This window comes from Eublepharis macularius, chromosome 1, assembly GCF_028583425.1.
Source record: "Eublepharis macularius isolate TG4126 chromosome 1, MPM_Emac_v1.0, whole genome shotgun sequence".
NCBI classification, from domain to species: Eukaryota; Metazoa; Chordata; class Lepidosauria; order Squamata; family Eublepharidae; genus Eublepharis; species Eublepharis macularius.
Genome location: NC_072790.1, coordinates 28,715,342 through 28,735,584, shown reverse-complemented (window position 1 = coordinate 28,735,584; position 20,243 = coordinate 28,715,342). Strand labels below are relative to the sequence as shown.

Here is a 20,243-nt window from a genome sequence, read left to right as displayed (position 1 = left end):
AACAGCGGGGCTGAGCGGGGAGGGCGGGGAGGGAAGAGGAGGCCGAAGCCCGCGGCACGTGACCCTGCTTGAGGAGCGGGGCTTCCCCTCTCCCCCACTGCCGCGCTTGCGCCGCGCGGACTCGAGACTCATTGGCTCAAGCGCCGGCCTACATTCCCCAACGTGCTTTGCGACAGAAAATGGCATTTCTGAGGGATGTGTAGAAAAGAGGCAAGAGTCCCGTTGTAGCACCTATAAAACTTAACAAAATTTGTGGAAGGGTACGAGCTTTCGTGTGTCAGCTCACACCCTGCCACAAATTTTGTTAGTCTCATAGAGTCCACTTTTCAAGGTAGCCATTTTTTCCAGGGGAACTGTTCTCTGTTGCCTGGAGATGAATTGTTATTCCGGAAGATCTCCAGGTCCTACCTGGAGATTGGCAACCCTACTAGGTGCTACTGGACTCTTGTTCTTTTCTACTGCTGTAGACAGACTTAACACGGCTACCCATCTCGAGGGACTGGGGGGGGGGATGTTCGTACTTCAAAGGAGCTCTGATTCTCGAAGTTTCCTACTGTAGAAATCTAATTGGGCTTTAAGGTGCTACTGGACCCGAATCTTGCTTTAAGAAGGGCTCCCCCCGCCCATAGAAGCATAAATCATTTTTATTCTAGTATTGTATCCGTCCTAGTCAGCTTGGAGTCCCGCAGCAACGTTTATTCCAGTCCTCTTGCTGGTCTTTGACCATAGTAAACGAATGGCTGCATTTATTCCAGCAGCAGCAGAATGCGCTTTCCTAACTCAGAGGTGGGGCTGCCACCCTCCAGCCTTCATTTATTCTGCGACTGACCGGGAGCCAGGGCCATTTCTCTGGGCATCTGAGCCTGAACGGTATTGACACCTGCTTAAAAGTTTAAATATTAAATTTGAAACAAAACACTGCAACTTTTACGTATGCAAACTTGTATGCTTACTTGGAAAATGTATTCTTGCTGTGAAAGAAAAAGTTATTACTAAAGATTTATTCAACTTTTAAAATTTTTTACTTCATTTATATCCAACTTTCCTCCGAAGTGGGCTCCCGAAGCAGTTTACATTGTTCTCCTCGCTTCTGTTTTACCTTCACAACATCCCTGTAAGGTAGTTGCTGACTTACGCAAGGATACCCAGCACAGTTCTGTAGCAAAGGGGGATTTTGGACCTGGGTCTCCCAGATTCTACTCCAACACTTAACTATCACAGCACACTGAACATGTCATTCACAAAACTGGCTTTCCTGTGTAACTGGATCGTACATCAGGCCTTAACAAATTTTCTTTCACACTAGAACTCAGCCCAAAAATAGTAAGGATTTGAACCTGGGTCACCCAACTCCTAGTCTAACCCTCTAACCACTATCCCGCACTGGCTCTCTTTAGCCTGCCTTCCTTACCACAAAAGGAGATTCAACGTAGCAACATGTCACCGAGTATACTTAGTTCCATCTATAAAGCTTTTACGGAGACACAATGAAATATTAGAACTGTTATAACAAATCTCAAAAGACTTATAACACCTCTAGTAATACGCTACAGACTCAGTTTTAATAGTAGTCTTGATCACCATCACATTAAAACAATCTGTTCTGGCCTCTGGTGCTCTGGTCTGCTGGAGAGCCCGGTCTTACGCTGCAGATGATCTCGTAGGACCTAGAGCTGAATCTCTCCCCCAAGGTTTGTTGCCTTGTGAACTGGTTGATCCAACAGCCCTCCCTTCCTTACCCTCAGCTCAAGGAGACTGAGGAAATGCATTCCCAGCTGTTCTAGAGGCAGTTTCTAGAACATTCCTAGTGAGGTTTTAATTGGGCCAGAATCCCACAGAGAACTAGGTCGAGTCTGCATCCGCAGCTAGCACACAGGCTGCTAACCTGCTACTGTGTCTCCTCTCAGCACCTCACTGCTCCCTTTGCTCCTGCCAGGTGAAGGCAGATCCTGGTGGGTCTGTGGGCCAGGTTCTGGGCTGGCACTTAGTTGCCCCAGGATCTGAGCTGACAGAGGGAAGTTCTGGTGGAGGAACCTCAGGGGCAACTTCTGGAACAGATAGGCCAGAATCATCTACCATGGGGATGTCTCCTGGAGTTTCCAGCTCTCCCCCAGAGCAAGTTTCTGGCTCCTCCTCTGACACTTCTGAGTTGTCAGTGGCAGTCATGACAATTTCTTTCTTGAATTTCCACATCATAGTCTTCGTCTTCACCATCCACGTCTGTATTTTTTCCTTGGCTGCAATTCTGGTACAACTTGAATTGTAAAACACATTTGCCTGAATTGTCCACTTTGAAGGTCCACCCACTATCCACTGGCCACATTAACATAATTTCAGCTTTCTATGCACATTGTCCCAAGCGATGAAATACGATGTGCGTCACACATATTCAGCCTTACAAGGGCTGAGTTAGTGGTAACAGAATGACATATGCCCCCTTTCAAAACCTGAACCGTTGGCTTAAACAAATTCAGCTCCTACTGAAATGTGGGAAGAACCAGGGATATATAGAAGTGGAAGTTTTGAACAAAATACTGAGAATAAGATGCGTTGAGGAGTTCCAAATACAGGGCGAAAGGAGAAGTCTCGGGAATGAAACTCTCCAGGGAGGGCTGGTGCCTTGGCAGTTGCTGCTCTTTACCAGCTCTGAGAAGCCATTTTTCTTTAACAACAGCAGCGGTCCACATAAAAAACACAACAAAAGCCACCCGAGTGGCCCTGATGAGGGCAGGAAGGTAGGGTATAAATTTTGTAAGATGGCCATTCTTTCACAGCCTTTCTTGCTGCTCCACAGGTTGCCTTCCCTAGAACGCCTCCTTCCATAGAAACCCATCCACTTCTGACTTTCTTTAGCTGTCAGGTTTCTCCGTCAGCACCTAAATATTCTGAGCCTCAGCTCGACCCAATCAGTGCTTTACCTGTATGTTGGATCAGAACCGACTTGCAAGCTGACAGTCTTTCCTGTTTAGATGGTACTGCACTTCTTCTTAAAGACAAGATACATAGCCGGAGGATTCATTTAAATTGGATGCTCAAGTGGTATTCGTGGCTTACCACCTATCTCCTTTCAAACACAATTATTTTCTTCTCTCCCCCCCCTCCCTTTTTCAGGCGATTCTCTTAAATTTAGTAAGTGCAGCACATCTGGGTTTTGCCAGATTTTGGAGACGAGAATTATATCAAAGTCTACACTTATGGGTACAGAAAATTAAAGATCTATTTTTGATATTAAAATTAACCTCGTAACAAAAAGGGAGAAATGTTAAAGATCTTGAATGAATCTGGTTTCCTCTAATTAAACGGAGAGACACAAATCCTGTTTATAGTTTAATGTAAATGTTAATGTAAATGTTTTCTTAAACTTATCATTGTTGATACTGTAAATTTCAAGTCAATAAAAATTTAAAAAGAAAAATATGTTGTATTTTTATTCCACTCTTCTTCCGAGTACTCCTGTCTTTAGAGGTGGATAGTTACCAGAGAAAGGGTGTTTTATGTTTGTTTTTAAAGTACTGGATATTTTATTATTTCACACTGGCTTTTAAATCTGTAAATAGCTTTGGATTATGCCTTTAACAAAAAGGCAGGGCAAGCATTCATTCTTAAATAAATAAATACAGTTATCTGCAGCCAAAAGGTTTCTTGATTTTTTTCATGTTAAAAAAAACCAAAACGCTTATAGAATTCAAATTTGGAATTCCTGTTTTCCCAAACGGGTACATTTCCTCAGAAAGCACACCTCCAGTGAAAGCAACAACGATCACTAAAGATTGCATAAACTTTGTTCAGTCTTTAGATCTTATTTTACAAACATGTAATGAAATACTGGAAACTTTGGCATCATTTACGGCTCGCATCACATTGCAGTTAGAGAAGCTGTGACCTGGAAGCTCACTGGATAACCCTGGGCCTGTCCCAATCTCTCAGCCCCAATCTTCCTGACAAAGTAATTACTGTGGAGATAGGATGAAAGAGGAGAGCATGATATGAAAAGCCACTTTGGGTCCTCATCGAGGAGAAAAGTGAGATGTAAATTTAAAAAGCAGTAATTCCGATGTGATGACAAACCACGGTTTTTTTGCTGGGTGAATGATGGTGGATTCTTCTCCCCTCCCTTTGTGTGTGGGGATGTAATGAAAGACTTCCACTTGGCTGCGAACCATACTGGCTGATTACGTCCAAAGTACAAGCTAAGGGTCTTCCTGCAAAGCCAGGATTACAATATGGGTTTGGATCCTGATTTGCCAAGAAGAGTGCAAGCCGTAATTTGCGGTTTGGACGAATGGCAAAGTCTGATGTGCAACGAGACAGGAAAGGTTTCACTCGTTGGCTGCACACGAGGGAAGAAGGGTTGGGGAAAAGAACTTGCTTTGATGGCCTGAAGAAAAGGCTGAAGACAAGTGCACGTTATGTTAATTATTCACAGACACTGACTACAGAAGATGCTATCTGCTTTATACTCACAGAAACATCATATCATAGTTTCTGAAATAGCTGCAACGCCGTCTTCATCAAAACTGGGCCTTCTGCAGCAATCACAGAAATAATCGACTTACTTTTATTACTTCTTTTCTGGGAAACACACATTATCCCCCCCCCCAATCCGATGCAGTTCAGAAATAAAGCTTTATTATCACCACCAGCTTATCCACCAATTTTTATTTTTGCCAGCAGAACGTAGCAAGATAACCTTCAGCTAGGGCGTGGGCTGGCTTTTTTTTACATTGAGAAAGTTGCCCTAATTTTAACGAAAGAACTCTCAGAATTAAATTAAATAGGAATCTCAACAGTTAAAAAAATAACTCGAATCACAGCTGCCTACATTGCAACTATGAGCAGCTCTGTACAAGACACCGGTAACCCATAAAGCCTTGGAGTAGCTTCTTGAACTATGTACGAATGGAGAATAAGAAAGATACTAGAAACATGATGGGACAAACATACGTCCCTATAGTTTTGTGGAAACAAAATGATATGAAGAACTGTTTACTGTACAGCGACATTAGAGCTTCAGGGTCAGTGAATACTGTCAGCCGTATCCGTAACATGAAATACAAATATAGTCAACATCACAAAAACAATATCAGGTCTAGCATTTGCAACACAATTCTCGGGTATTTTTTCAAACAATTAGAATTACTCAATGCAGGTATGTTCTGGAAACAGAGAACAGGTTTCATAACAAGTGCGGGAAACTGAATGGGAACCTTCAGAAAATCTGTTGTTCAAAGAGTATCTTTTCAAACCCTGTTGGAGGCGAATGGTAAAAGTCACTGAACTGACAATCCAAAATGGCGCTGTCATCCACTGTAACAGAGAGAAGAAAACAGAGAAGAAAATAGTGAAGAACTTGCACGTGTACACTTTGATACTCGTGAGTTAGTCTATAATAGAAGAGCAAGTCCCGTAGCACCTTAAAAGACCAACACGTACAACCCACCAAGAAGATTCTCTATGCTAAATTTATTATGAATGGGACAGGTCGTATTGCTTTTTCAAGAATTAGATTGTGCTTTGAAAGTGTAGAACTCTGAAAAATGGTCAAAGCTTAACAATCAAGCCACAATGTGGGCTTTATTATTCATGCTTTTTGGTTCTGGAAAGTGGGCAAAAGGTGGCAGGCTCTGGGGTTTCGGCGCATCCCTATCTTGGCATCCCTGGCATATTCGATATGTTTTATCTTCGCTTACTCATCTGAGTTATTCCGAAGAAAGGATTTTAACATTACTCTGAACAAAGAACATTTGCATGAAAACTGTAACATGATACTAACCGTCATTCCCATTTTAATGATCGCTTACACACATAATGCATTAAGTAATAGGAGGACAAATGCTAATCTCAAAACCAAAAGAGGCCTTTGGGCATCAAACAGGCCAGAATCTATGACATTTTCAACTCCGATAGGTCCTAAACTGCTTAGATGTTAAAATTAATAAATTCCTAATATACTTCCATTTAATGTAAGTAAGGTAAAGGTAAAGGTGCGAGCACCGAGTCATTGCTGACCCATGGGGGGACGTTGCACCACGACGTTTTCTTGCCAGACTTTTTACGGGGTGGTTTGCCATTGCCTTCCCCAGTCCTCTATGCTTTACCCCCAGGAAACTGGGTACTCATTTTACCGACCTCGGAAGGATGGAAGGCTGAGTCAACCTTGACCTGGCTACCTGAACCCAGTTTCCGCCAGGATCGAACTCAGGTTGTGAGCAGAGCTTGGGCTGCAGTACTGCAACTTACCACTCTGCACCACGGGGCTGCAAATTTGCTACAAATTCTGATCTATAATAAAATGCCTCTTAGAGCACAGGAAACCTATACGCCAGGTAATAGAGTTGTATTGCTAACAGATGTTCATCAAAAGACCGAATGCTTTCCAAGTTTAAGAAGCCCAACTTACCATATACCACAGGGAATACGGTTCCTCTGATTCCTGAGGCTGGACAGTGCATATTTTTCCCGTTTAGGTAAACATTCAGTTCTACGTGGTCATACGTAATGCCCTGTAAGACAGAGATGTCAAATGCTGTTTATAAATGACAGCCTCACTTTTGCCAGGCACCACTGATGGGAAACAAAGTTCAATACGGTCTCTGCATTTTGATGCAAATTCTTCCAAGGACGACAAAATCGTTTAATTGGCGCCATTAAGCTGCAGGAGAATTCTCACTCGGCCAGTGCTATGTATGCAATGCAATCAAGTTTGTTTACTCAGAAGTAAGCCACGCCACAGTTGATGGGGCTTGCTCCCAGCTAAGTCTGCACAGGATTGTGGCCTTCGCTGGGATTCTTTTGTCCTTTCAGCAGTCAAAATAGCCCAGCTTAACTGGACTCATCAGAGCTTGAGAGCTGTGCAGGGATGGCTGCGGTCAGTGCTTGGATGGGAGACCGCCAAGAAAGCCCAGGGTTGCTACGCAGAGGAAGGCAATGGCAAAGCATCCCTGCTTGTCTCTCGTTTGCAACACCCCATGGAAGGCGTCATTGTGAGTTGGTTGTGACTCAAGGGTACATTCTTCTTCTGCCCTTTTTATAAGGGAAAGGACAGAGCACCCTCTAGTCGCTCAAGAAACAACTATGCTCACGAAGGAATCACTGAGGGCTGTTTTTTTAGCCCTTGGTTAGTTTGGGGAGTGGCAATTCTGACTTTATGCTAGAAATAACTCTGCGGTACAGCAGATGGCCTGGCCACTGAGCCATGCCCCCTGATGCTCGAGGCAATCCATGTGGTTCTTGTCATGGCTCCTGAGTGACTCCCATGAACCTTCGCTCTTGCCATCCTATTGGAAGTTTCTCCAGCAGGTTGAATGTGTCTGTTTCGCACTGGAAGGTGGGCCTGCAGCCTCCTACTTGTCATCCGATTTGTGAATTACAACAACAGCACCTTGCTGTTGTCAGCCTCTTTGATAGAATGGTTTTCCAGGTTGGAGAAGGCCTGACATTCTGTGCAGCTAAGACCGTAGCAAGCGATAATTAGAAATTATAATGCGTGAGAAAACCCGAGTCTTGGTTTAAGCCAGGATAATTTAAATTACAATTCATTATAATTTTATTTTAATATAATGGCATCAGCTACGCCATCTCCGGCTCATCCACTTGCACATCATCCAATTTCATATATGTCATCATATGCCAACAGTGCCCTTCTACTGCCACACTGGACAAATGTGTCACTTCCTACATGAAAGAATCAATGAACACAAACCTAACAAAAGAAATCACAACGCTTGGAAAACAGTGAGTGAATATTTTAATCTTCTTGGATATACTGATTATTGTTCTACAGAAAAACTTCGTAACAAATGTATGACTCAAAAAGGCTAAATTAGAACTCACCTAGAAACTAAACATCTGCCGTCCTAGCTTAAACTGAGCCTGGAGTTTCTTGATTCATTATAATTTCTAATAACAGAGGATCCTCTTTTTAATAACTTCAATAAACTGTTCCTAACATGTTCTATCATAACATAACCCTTTACTGGTGTTGGTCTATTGTATCATGCTTCAAACTTCCTCCTTAATTAGTTTATTTACTCTATTTTATTGCACTTTGGTTTATCTTCACCACATAGGAGAGAGGCCCAAACATCTGGTATCTCCTATGACCCATTAAACAACTCAAGTGGTTCAAATCCCACACAGAGAATCTTACCTGATTTATTATACCAGGTCTCTATCTACTCAACTTCATCTTCTTTCCCCTTCCTGTCTATAATTTTCCATAAAAATGAAGTAAAGGAGTTTCTTTCTTCCCACTGTATTGAAAGAAGTGAGCTCTTCTTTCTTTCAGTTGGAAAGAAATTTTGGAACTCTATTTTTATATATGATTGTACGCACAAGACTATTGTACGCTCAAAACTGGAAAACTCCAATATTGCCTACAATGAAGGAATAGTTGATAAAGGTCTTAGAATTTGCATCAATGACAAAACTTATTTTGTTGATTAGAGAGAAGACAATATCTACATTTTTAGTTGAATGGAAACCTTTTATAGACTTTTTACATGAAATAATGATTTGGACTTTTTACATGAAATAAATAATGATTTGATGGTATGTGGATTTATGGATTAGGGAATATGAACTTCAGAAAAAAAGAGGGCTTTTATTCTTAACATAGAGCAAGTGAAAATTTGAAAATGATACCTATTTGTCACAGAGAAAATCGGAGCCCCGCTTGTAGTTTATTTAGATTTTATTTTATTTCTTTCTCCATGTCTTCTTTTTCTTCTCATTTTTCTCGTTTCCTTTTTTAGGTTTATATGTATAATTAGTTTGGTTTGCTTGCTAGATGATTTTGTTTTTATTTTCTATGTATTGTTTATTGCTCAAATAAATAAAAAATACATATACACACATACTCACACACACACATATATATACATATAAGAAAGAAGTGAGCTCTGACTTGGGAAAGCTCATACTGGAATAAATGCTGTTAGTCATTAAGGTGTCACTGGACTTCTGTTTTCTTTCTGTACTCCATCACTAACAACATCACAACTCCAGGACCAAGTTTTGTGGCAAGAAAAGCCCAGTTCCTAGCTTCTTAACACTCTCATTCAGCGGCATGTCTTACTTCTGGGATTTCCACAACTTTGCCCACATACTTTCAAGAATGTTTTCACTGCCCTAAGAGCTTAAAACTTACTTTTTAAAACCCAAAGCTATGGGGAGATGCTGAGAATCTGAATTCTACCCCTCCGGGCCCCATTCTCTACTGCAACAGCTTTGGACATCGAAGTGTTCTGAAGATACCACCGTGCCAGTCAACTTCTCAGTTGTGGCTCCCACCTGGGGGAACAGCCTGCCTGTTAAGGTCAGGAAAGCTCCAACACTTCTATAATTCCACAGAACGTATAAAACAGAACCATTCAGGAAGGGCTTTTTGCATACTCTGTATTTTAATAACTCTTATAGTGCAAAATCCTACCCCTCCTTCGACCCTGTAACTCCCCTGTTTTTTTCTGTACCCTTTATATTTTGGAAATATTAAAAAATTTCAAGCAGGAAGGGCTTTTTAGAAATGCAGCTTTTCTTGCTTTGTTCCTTTGTACGCATTATACCATTGCACTGTTTCTTCAATTTTGTTACTTTGTTTTACTGCATTGTGGACTATATGTATTATACTGCTCTGTCTGCTTTGTTTTAATTCTGAAGGTGGCACTTATTCTACATAACCAAAGGGTGTTACAATCCATCACACTGAGTATAAAACTTAAATCATAAATAACATCGTTAAAATAGCCAAGCTGGAAGGAGCTTATCAGATACAAAACTTTTCACCCCTCAGATACAACCTTGGCCCGTGTTTTTTTTGGCTGCTCGGGCAAACAGCTACACTCGTCTGAGAGGAGCAAGTCTGTGTCCGAGGGAAGAAAAAACAGCTTCTCTGCTTCTGAAGAAAAGATTAAGCCCTTCAAAGCTGCAAGAGATTTGGTTCTAGGCGCTATATGGAGAGGGAAAGACAGAATATAATGAGAGAGGCTGTCTAGAACCAAAGCTCTGCATACACGAAAAAGTGAAGCAAACGGTTTCTGGGGGAAGAGACCGGCAAGCAGAATTGTTGGCATGGACTGGAGTGTTTCAGTTGTGTAATCTGTCTTGTGTTTCAGTGCAAAAGGCAAACTCTTAACACATTTAACTCTTACAGTGAAATCCTAAGCAGAGTTACTCTAGATTAAGCCCGCTGAAATCAATGGACTGGAGTAACTCCAATAGACTGGAGTAACTCTGCTTAGGATTTCACTGTAAGTGATGTAAATGAATAAATCCCATAATCCAACAGTCTCAAGGCATAGCACAGCCCAGATTTCATTTCGGTTCCACTTCAGAAGGGCTTTCTTGACACTCTGCATTAAAAGGACTGTGGAAAGCTGTCCTTTTTAATGCAGCTTAAAAGATTCGGCTGGCACAAATATAAGAGGAATATTATACTCAGGACCAGGTCTGCTCTTAAAGAAGCTTTAAATACTTTTAATAAAAAAGAGAATGTAAAACACCGTTTTGGTAAGATTCTCGTAAATGACACTGAAAGAAACTCACCACTACATCACCTTCCTGCGGAAGGCTGTTGGCAGGCAACCGGTTCTTTTCGTCGTTGTTGTAGTAAAGAGCTCCATCATTCCTCAATACCAGACTATTCGTATCACGCCCAAGAGGAATTTGATTCAAGTGAACTTTCTGAGTCGCAACTCCAACACCCCAGATTCCTGAAAGCAGAGTGAGGAAAATAAAAAACTGAACGGCACAAAACGGAGGGCGCAAATTAAATCCCGACCAGAGGAGAAAGTAATATTCCAAAGGGGTGCATAAAGTCACAGCAAAGTACCAAGAAACTTAGCCACATTAAGACTATACCAGATGGGGGATATCAGCAAAACACGGATGCTTTATTTATTTCTCAACTGGAACAGAACCCTCAAAATCAAAGAGATTTTTTTTTTAGTTGAATTCTCATTTTGAACTATAGTGAATCTAAAACACTTAAAGCTAAGAGTCCAGGAGGATTTTTACAACCAAACATGCTGCTTTTATTACTTCCCATTGCTATTTTCCAAGCATAAATATTGATGTTTACGGGTTTTGGCCATTCACTGTTTCTATGATGTTGATTCTATTATTTATTTTGTTCAATTATATTGGATCGTTTTGTTATCACACGTCCCTCAAAGTGATATTTAGGGTGTTACACAATTTTGACAAATATAAGTATTTGTCCTTTATTTTACTATAATAATTCACGTCATCATTATTGCTTGCTTTCTATTTAGAAGTTATTTTGTCTCCCTTTCTCAGGAGGATCTTTAAAATAAATTTTGGCTTTGTCTAAATTTCTGTAGTACTCTGTACTTGCAAAGGTTTCAGAAGTAGCAAAAAGTCTGGTTACAGTAAGAGATGTAACCTGAATTTTCTGATTGTTAATTTTTTAAAAAAACAATAAATGCTGCTGGGGAAGGACTGATATAGGAGTCATTGATGAAAGATGCAAACAGTTTAGAAATGTGTGAAGCTTTCCCCACTGACCTGTAGACTGGATTTTAAACTCAAAATAGCTCTTGTTTTGATGCAGAGGCGCATTGGCTAAGCAGCCTCCCGTTCCACAAACCCTTCGTCCGTTTTTGACAATGACAACATCAGTGCCTGCAAAATTAAAAGTGACAACAGGCTGAAAACATTTGCAACTGCGTCCAGCTCCCATTGAAGACTTAAACTGCACTAATGCTATATAACGCAAACCATTCATATAATATGCATAGTTATTTTATAAGGCTTTAAGATTAAAATGTTTACACATCAATACCGAATTAATCCCAATTCCTGGTACGATGTAATGAAAAGCAGAAAAAGAGCTGGTTTTATAACAATCAGAAAAGTTATTTTTCTTGAGAGGTGGTTCATAAGGCTGTTCTGGACATAACAGTTTTCCTGCAAAGTTGTAACTTATAGGAAATTGCCTGTAGACAGTTTAAAACGCTCATTATCAGCCCTGTTCAGACTTCAGATTTTGACAGTCAGCTGTATCTGTGATCCTCCCAATATGCGTAGTTGCCATGTTGTGTGAAAAGGGGCAACACACGTATTTTCCATGCATGTATAACTTTGAGATGTGTGAACACCAGCATTTTAAGGGAATATGCTTATGGTTAAACTGGTCATAGATATTAACTAGCTTAACTAGTGGACAGTCTGTGTTTTATTTGATTAGATTTCCTACATCTCCTACTCCTGCATTCCACAGCCCCTTCACCCTGCACTCGTTTTATGTTTCTTGAATTTCATACCTCCTATATAAAAAGCTTCGCGGGGGGGGGGGGGGGGGCAGCCACGTTAGTCAGTAGCAGTACAACAAATCTGAGTCCAGACCTGAATACCTCAGGTGAGCCTGATCTCATTGGATCTCAGAAGCTAAGCAGGGTCAGTCTTGGTTAGTAACTGGGATGGGAGGCCTCCAACAAATACCAGGGTTGCAGAGGCAGCCCACCTCTGCAGAGGCAAGCCACCTCTGTTAATCTCTTGCCATGAAAACTCCACCAGGGGTTGCCACAAGTCACCTATGACTTCAGGGCACTCTCCACCACCAGGACTTAAAGGCCAAACAGGCTTGCCCAGATGTCAAGTTTCTGCAAGGTAGGTCTGTTGCTTTAAGATAATGTTGCTTAAAAGAATTGTTATGGGAGGATATGGATGCAGAAAATGGGAGTGAGCACAGATGTAGGAGTGTTTTTTTCTTAAGCTGTTGTTTTAATAAAAAGGATCCTTAGATGCTGAGTGGAGGCTTTATTGAGTAAAACATAACAGTTTCATGAGTCAACTGCTTACTGGCAACTGACAAAGCAAGCTTTGACTAACCAAAGCTTACACCCTGGAAAGTTTTGTCGCTCTCTAAGGGGCTGCTGGAGTCAAAATTTTGTTCTCCTACATAAAACAAACACAAAAAGATGCTTGCCAGCCTCCAGGCAGAGGGCCAGATGTTCTTCCAGAACTACAAGTGACTGACAGACGACGGAGATCAGTTCCTCGGGGGAAAGTGGAAGCAGGATTAGGGGCCGGTGGTGTCTGAAGAAGGGAGCTCCGACTCTCAAAATCTTATACCCTGAGAACTTGGTTGGTCTCGAAGGTGCCACTGGACTCCAATCCTGCTGACAGACCCACACAGCCACCCACCTACCGCTTTGGCGGCTAGTTCGCATGGATAGATAGAGTAGCATCACATTGCTCCTGCCCTCTCCAGGCTCTACCTCCAAAGTCTCCAAAAATTGGCAACCCTAAAGTGAAGATCCACTGCACCGGACAAAGGAGGCTCTATCTCAGGAGATGCTGGGATAGGGCTGCCAGGTCCAGGTTGGGAAATACCTAGAGACTTTGGGGTGGGGGTGGAGCACGGAGAAAACAGGGGGCAGCCCCGTGCCGCCTGGAGATCAGTTGTAACTCCGGGAGATCTCCAGTTCCCACCTGGTGGGGTTGGCAACCGCGCCCCACAAGGCTCCTCGAAAGGGGAGGGCAGCCGGCCCCTCCCCCTCCTACCCTGCTCGCCCTACCTGGCAGGGGTGTCGCTTACCCATTTTCTGCGTGTCCAGCTGCACGGCCAGCATCTCCTTCAGCGGGATGTGCCCCCCGCCGCCTTCCCCGCAGCAGGCCCAGCGCAGGCAGCACCACACCGAGCCCGAGGCCGCCGCCATGGCCGCCTCCGCCTCGCCGCGCTCCCTTCCGCGGGAGGCGCCCTCGCCGCCTCCAAGGGCCGCGGCCGCCCCGTTCCCGCCCCCACAGCGCCGGTTCCCCGTCGGGACGCCCGTGCGCGCGCCGCCATGTGCGGGGGAAAGAGTGGCCAGCTTTGTCCCGGCCGCTCGTTCGCCTCCATTTACAAAAAAAAACCCTCGGGAGTCTTTCAGCCTCCCGCCGCCAGGATCCGCTCCGCCGCTTGCAAATGGCACTCTCGTGGGGAGCAAGTCTCAGTCGGGTCTACCCAGAAGCAACGCCGCCTTGAGGGGGCTTACTCCCGGGGGAAAAAGATTTTCTTTACATTATTTATAGTCTTCCTTTCTCGCCGAGACTCGAGGCGGATTTCAGAGGGTGACAGTGAAATCCTGCTGAAGAAGTGAGCTGTGTCTCGCTAAAGCTCCTACCCTGCAATCAAATGTGTTAGTCTTCTAGGTGCTACTGGTCTCTCATACGGTCAGTTTCAAAGGCGTTGCCGTAAGCAATGCAATTGGGGGTATAAAGGCAAAATTGCAGAGATTTAAAACTAACAAGAATCCAACACAGAGCTGAAGAAACGCTAGAGCAGAATTAATTTTTAGACGGACATATTAAACAACGTGGGATCTACCAGTAGGATCATACTCATAGCCATAGCAGTAAAGTCCCCAGCATCACACAGCAATCGTAGCAAAGCCTATAGTTTCCCTGTCCCTTTATTGAAGGGTTCCGTTTTGCAACGTTTGCCGAAAGCCAGAAAATGGGATTGCAGCCTCACAATGCAATCCTATGCAGTGATGCCAAAGCCCACTGATTTCAATGGGCTCAGACTGGAGCAACTCTGTATAGGATTACACTATTAGTCCATCCACCCACCCGACCAGGTCGCGGCGAGTTCCTCTGCGGAGTTGCTCCGGTCTCTGGCAATTAATTCCATTGGATTTAAAGATGGAGTGACTCTGCGCAGGATCGCAAGCGGTAAAAACCTCACACAGAGAATGGGAGAAAAGTCTCGGGATTGTGGGTTTTGTAGCACTAATGCAGCCGAGCGGTCGGTTTAAACACTATACAAATGTTCTTTTGGAACTGCGCTTTTTGCATCTGGTTGCACATCGGGAAAGGACTCCTTGGGCACCTTCAAGGACTTTATTGCGGCAGACGCTTCCTGGGACGCGAGGGCGCTTTTGCAATTAACTCTCCCGTATTTTTCCCACTCTGGCTCGCAGGTGGGGGATCCCGGAAGTGAGGGGTGTTGCTCCACTAACTCTTTGTAGGTTTTCTCCCCACTTTCTTGTCTGGCGGGAGCGCCCCCTGGTGTCTCTGGAGGAGAGTGCCAAAGTCTTTCGGCGCAAAAAGGCTGATTCTGCACATGTTGGATAATGCACTTTCAATGCACTTTATCAATCGTTTGAGGTGGATTTTTTGTTCTGCACACAAAAAAATCCATTCCAAATGATCTATAAAGAGGATTGGAAGTGCATTATCCAACGTGCGGAATCACTCTTTGAGTCTGGGCACTGAAACGGACCAAAAACAAGTCCCAGAAATTGTATTCTCCTTCAGCGAGTAGGCAAAATGACCAGAGAAATGCCATGTTTTGTTTGTGTTCCAAAACGTGCTTGTTATGTGCATGATTAACTCCAAGACAGCTTTATTTCTCTAATAAAAGTGGTCGGCATTGCTAGTTGTGAAGTGTTCTTTCTGGGTTTTGTTCCACCCTCGCTGGCAACCAACCCTCTAATAACCTCCAGGGATGCTGCAATGGAGTTGACATTTAAAAAAAAAAAACATTTCCTGGCAGCCTTTACATTTTTTTGTTCTTCCGCAGGGAAGCAAAATGAGGGGGAAACTAGACCTATTGGCAAAAATCCACAATTTCACCAGCTTTTGCTACATGTTGTCTTATGTTTTTCATTTCCCACCTTTTCTCTAAGGAGCTCAGGGTGACTGATAGACACGGTTCTCCCTTGATCCACAACAATCCTGTGAGGAAGGTCAGTCTGAATGAGTGATTGAACCAACAGGCTTCATGACTGCATGGAGATTTAAACCTAGTACTGCTAGCCATGAGTCCACCTGCACACTCTATTGCTACCCCCTTGCAAGGCAGCCGCTGTGTGCCTTAGGAACCCATGGGTTTGCTTCTCATAGACCACCATCACAGTGAACATCTAGAATATGGCAGACACACAACCCTGCCCTCCTCCAAGTTAACAGCTGATTTGGAGAGAGAGTTGTTTAGAGTGAGAAATAATGTGGGTGGAGGCATAAAAATTCCTCCCCCAGTGCCAACCACCTGATCAAATTCAGAACCCTCCACAGCTGCACTAAAGATAAACATTGGAATGCATCATTTTGGCCAAATTAGACATGGTGAACCCATCTTTTTTACATTTATATAAAAGAAAATACCCAGTTTGGATTGGGACCCCAGAGCAGAGGGAAGAGCAGGTTAAACTTTTCACCCTGTAGTCAGCTGTTTTGCTGACTGACACACACACACACACACCCCTCCAGCTATTAGCCCTAAAGGGAAAGAAACAAGCATCTTATCTGTGCCAGGCCGGCGCAGGCCACATCCCCAGAGCGTGAAGGGCTCAGGCAAGGGGCTAGTTAGCATAGCCAGGCCCAGGCCTAGGTCAAAAGCACCAAGTACCAAAAGCCAGTTGTAGCCTAGTCCAAAATGCAGAGTCAGGGGGTCCAAAGGCCAGTTACCAGCAAGTTCAAGAACTAGACAAAAGCAAAATCAGGGCATGGCTTGGCAGGTCGCAGCTCTACAGCCAGAATCAAAGGGTGGCCATTTGTTGCTTTCACACCCGATGGCCTTGCTTTTATAGCCCGTACCAGAGGGCAGTCAGCTGTTCGGGAGTGATCCTGGGGCTACTCCTCATCGCTATCAGCCAGCAGCTGGCGTCTGGCCAGGAGGCATGCGCTTTGCCGTCTCTCCTGCAGGCTGGCTCTGCGCCTTCGTTTCCAGCGCTCCAAGGGTGTGGGTGATACTGGAGGTCTAGCAACAACCACCTGAGATTCACCTGTTGCCTCAGGGCTGGAGGGAGTTGGTGGCTCTGCCTCAGCTGCTGGTTGTTGGTCCAGATGAGCCTGCAGCTCATCAGCTTGCTTGCTGGTTCCTGGTTCAGGGCTGGCTACCCAGAGCTCCTCTTCTTCTGTAGAGTCCTCTTCTCTCGAGGAGCCCTCGACACTGCTGTGCCCGACTGGCCCATGACACTTGGGCTAATAACCGCCCAGTATCCATTGCCATGTGCAAAAGGGTGCAGGGGAGAAGAATTAAACCTTTCTTCCTGTTCACTTTGTCCTCATCTGAACTGTGGTCCCACTTTGGTTGATAGTTGCCTTGGCAGAACAGTTCATGACCTGGAGTGCCACAGATCTCAGGCAACTGATGTTAGAAAACCAGTCACAGATCCCTTGCCTATCTATAATCTCAGAAGTTAGGCCCTCAGCATTACCTCACAGCCACAGAATTCCTGCCCTCAGGTGAAGTCACAGAGCTGTCTGGAAGCTGATTTTAAAAGCCTCCTCCTCAATCCGTCGTAATAGTTTAGGAGGGAATCATTTGTTTTCGACTTTGGTTCTGATAACCAAACTTTCTTTTAGGCTAATACTTAATTGTATCATGCACAGTTTCACTTGTAAAAGAAGAGTGGTACGGGTCTTAGGGGAAAGGAGGTCACTTCCAGGTCCATTTAAGATAGCACCAGGGCTTTTTTTCAGCCAGAACGCGGTGGAACGGAGCTTACCGGCATGAGCTAGGCTTGACAACTTCCTAGCGGGGCCTGAAGTTCTCCCCGAATTACAACTGATCTTCAGATGACAGAGATAAGTTCCCCTGGAGATAATGGAAGGTGGACTCTATGAATCTATGGTCCCTCCTCTCCTCAAGTTCTACCCTCCCCTGACTCCATGCCCAAATCTCCAGGAATTTTCCAAACTGGAGCTGGTAACCCTAGCCTGAGCTACCACCATCCAGATTAGGGTTGCTAGATCCCTTGGCTCCCCCGGTGGGAGATTGGGAGCCTGGCACCTACTTCGCTGATGCCCGGGGTCTTGGTTCTTCTGGGAAGTGATGTCATCACGCAGATCAAAAGGTGGCTGGGAGCACTTCTGCGCTTACCAAGGCCTGATGAGGGGTACAATTCGGCCTGAAACGGGCCTGCTGTGGGGAGTATTTCAGGCCAAATTGGGCCACTGTGGGCATGGGAGCTCGTTGTGCTGCCTAGGGGGGCATTCTGGGGAGCGTGCCCTCCCACCAGCCAAGTAAGTGGGGGCAGTGGGGGGGGGAAGGGTGGGAGCAGGGGATCTTCCGCCCCAGGTGGGAGAATGGCTCCCTTAATCCAGGTTCAAGCCAATAATACAGGGGCTTGGCTCAGAACTTGCTGGCAGTGGCACAGGCCCAGGAAGCGACAGGTGCCTGCCTAAATCCCTTGTACTGGACCTGATGGGAAGGTCTTAATCTGACATGCATGCCCTATTTTCTGTCCATGCACCCAGCACAGCAGCAGCAAGAGAGCCAGGGGTAAGACGGATCCATGGAACATACTTGATGAGAACAAACCCTACTTTGCCTTTTCCGAAAGAAAAAATGCTGTAGACTTCCCAGCCATTTTATAAAGTTTCAAAGGACACTGAAAGGCGCTCTGTAATGTTTTTACCGTGTAAATATTTTTGTGTGCTTCGTTTCTAAGATTCCCAGGTGCCCGCCAGTGGCGGGCAATCTCCCAAGGATTACTTGCCTCTGCCCGCCAATTGCTGGCAATTGGCTGGAGAAGGCAGGCCTCTGGAGGTTGCCTGCCATTAGCAGACAGGCCGGGGAAATGGCCATGCATACAGTTCCATGTGCTGGCTTGTGCAGTGGCCGATGACATCACTTCTAGCGTGACCAGAAGCAACACGGCATTGCACCAGAGCCAGAATGGGCCCAAAACATAGCAAAGATGTTACAGCACACTGAAAGTAATGTCATTGGGGCGCATTGCAGGAGCGTGTACATGCAAGAAGAGGACTGGCAAGTGCCCCCCCTCCCTGCCATCCCAGGGAGAACTTGGCAACTCTATCTATTTCTGCTAATTAAAGTGGGGTTTTGAATGTATGTTTACTAAGGTTTAAAATTCAGGTCTCTGAGAGAAGAAAGAGGGATGCCAGATAGGTGAGTGAAGTGTATCCTGATTGGATGGTAGCTGTACCCTAGGCAGCACAGTGAACTGTAGTTTTACAGAGTGGTTTGGAGAGAAAGTTGGACAGACAGACAGACAGGGGCGGAGAGACAGACACAGTGTGGTGGTGTAGTCTGAGAGAAATCTGTGCGTTCTTTCTTGTGGACAATATTAGCCTGAGTGGCACATGAGGGAATTAAGCCTTGGTGGCAAGGCCTTAGAAAAATACAAAAATAACATGCACTTCTCTTGCAATCATAAAGCTAGAAGTCTTAATGAAACCATTACTTTTTTGGAACAACCTTGAAACCTTCATGCTTATCTACTTCTAAATAAACTCTTATTTCTGTTTAAGTAAAATGTCTATTTTATCAAGTATAAAGGATGCCTTTTTACTGCACAGATGACTATTCTGTTATTCTACCAAATATAACTAAGCCTGAGGGTCAAACTGAGAGAAATCTACGACCAGAGCCTTTGATGGCAGCAAAAATCTAAGGCAGGAAGGCAGTATAATACAGATCTCCTAGAGAGAGCAAAGTGCCACATCATGGCCGAATCCACACTTCCTTTTTGTTTCCGTGCCTTTTTCACAACCGCGGTGCTGTTCAAGCAGATACTCCCTCGCTTCCCCATTCCGTGTGTTCCCCACCATCACTGCGCCACAATTGCGTCTCCTTTCCGTACCACGTGATAATGGTGGAAATCTGTTTTTGCCCAGAATAAAGAAAGATCAGTATACCGCAAAACCTACTTTAGTGAGCAGCGGTTTGCGCAAGAAAAGAAACAGATGATGGTCCTTTATCTTACCATCAGTTACTTTCCGCTCTCGGCTTTGAATGGAACCTGGTTCCCCCCTAGAAATACTCTGGCTTTTCCCTGGCTCTGCCTACATAAGAGTCAGAATATCGGTATAGTGCAAAATTAACTTTTTTTAAAAAAAGGGAAGTGACGTGCGCCGTCAATGCTGATGACAGAGGAGGGAACCACCCACTATAACGGTTTACTCAGTGGCGTGTGGAGAACTGATCGCGCCATGAAGACGCACTGGGAGGGTGAATGTGATGATGCCCAGCATGGTAGTGGAATGAACCCAACTGCCATGACTGCGCAAGATAAGCGGATGGTGAGTGCGTGTGGATTTGGCCCATGTTTCTGATGTTTCTTTTTTCCGTGCCCAGGATCCCCTAGGAAGTTCAAGGTGGAACAGGGATCAAGTTCGGTGCTACCTCTTGGTTCACACAGTCCTTATTGACTTAGGCACAAGTATTTTGCTCTTAAGCATTTTGAGGCCACTTTTCTTCTCCGAGGGACCTGAAACAGCTTACCAAAAAAATAAAAAGGTGCAAACTACAAAATCATTTAAATAACAGACAA

At 44.4% G+C, this 20,243-nt stretch overlaps 1 protein-coding gene across 1 annotated transcript; it reads right to left on the bottom strand.

Annotated features, from left to right (window-relative positions):
- Positions 1 to 4,642: 4,642 nt before the first annotated feature.
- Positions 4,643 to 13,739, bottom strand: SPRYD7 (SPRY domain containing 7). The gene is made up of 5 exons (XM_054970807.1): positions 13,559 to 13,739; positions 11,524 to 11,640; positions 10,543 to 10,709; positions 6,401 to 6,503; positions 4,643 to 5,307 (listed from the first exon to the last, which is right to left on the bottom strand). Exons 1-5 carry the CDS (start codon positions 13,677 to 13,679, stop codon positions 5,210 to 5,212), a joined length of 606 nt encoding a protein of 201 aa, XP_054826782.1. The 5' UTR covers positions 13,680 to 13,739; the 3' UTR covers positions 4,643 to 5,209.
- Between the last annotated feature and the right edge of the window lie 6,504 nt (positions 13,740 to 20,243).

What these genes read in the sequence shown, in the direction of transcription:
- SPRYD7 (XM_054970807.1), bottom strand. Translation starts at nt 13,679, where the DNA reads ATGGCGGCGGCCTCGGGCTCGGTGTGGTGCTGCCTGCGCTGGGCCTGC. An exon ending in GCTGGACACGCAGAAAATGG is followed by an intron (nt 11,641 to 13,558) that starts GTAAGCGACACC and finishes TTAATTTTGCAG; the next exon opens with GCACTGATGTTGTCATTGTC. An exon ending in GTTTAAAATCCAGTCTACAG is followed by an intron (nt 10,710 to 11,523) that starts GTCAGTGGGGAA and finishes CTCTGCTTTCAG; the next exon opens with GAATCTGGGGTGTTGGAGTT.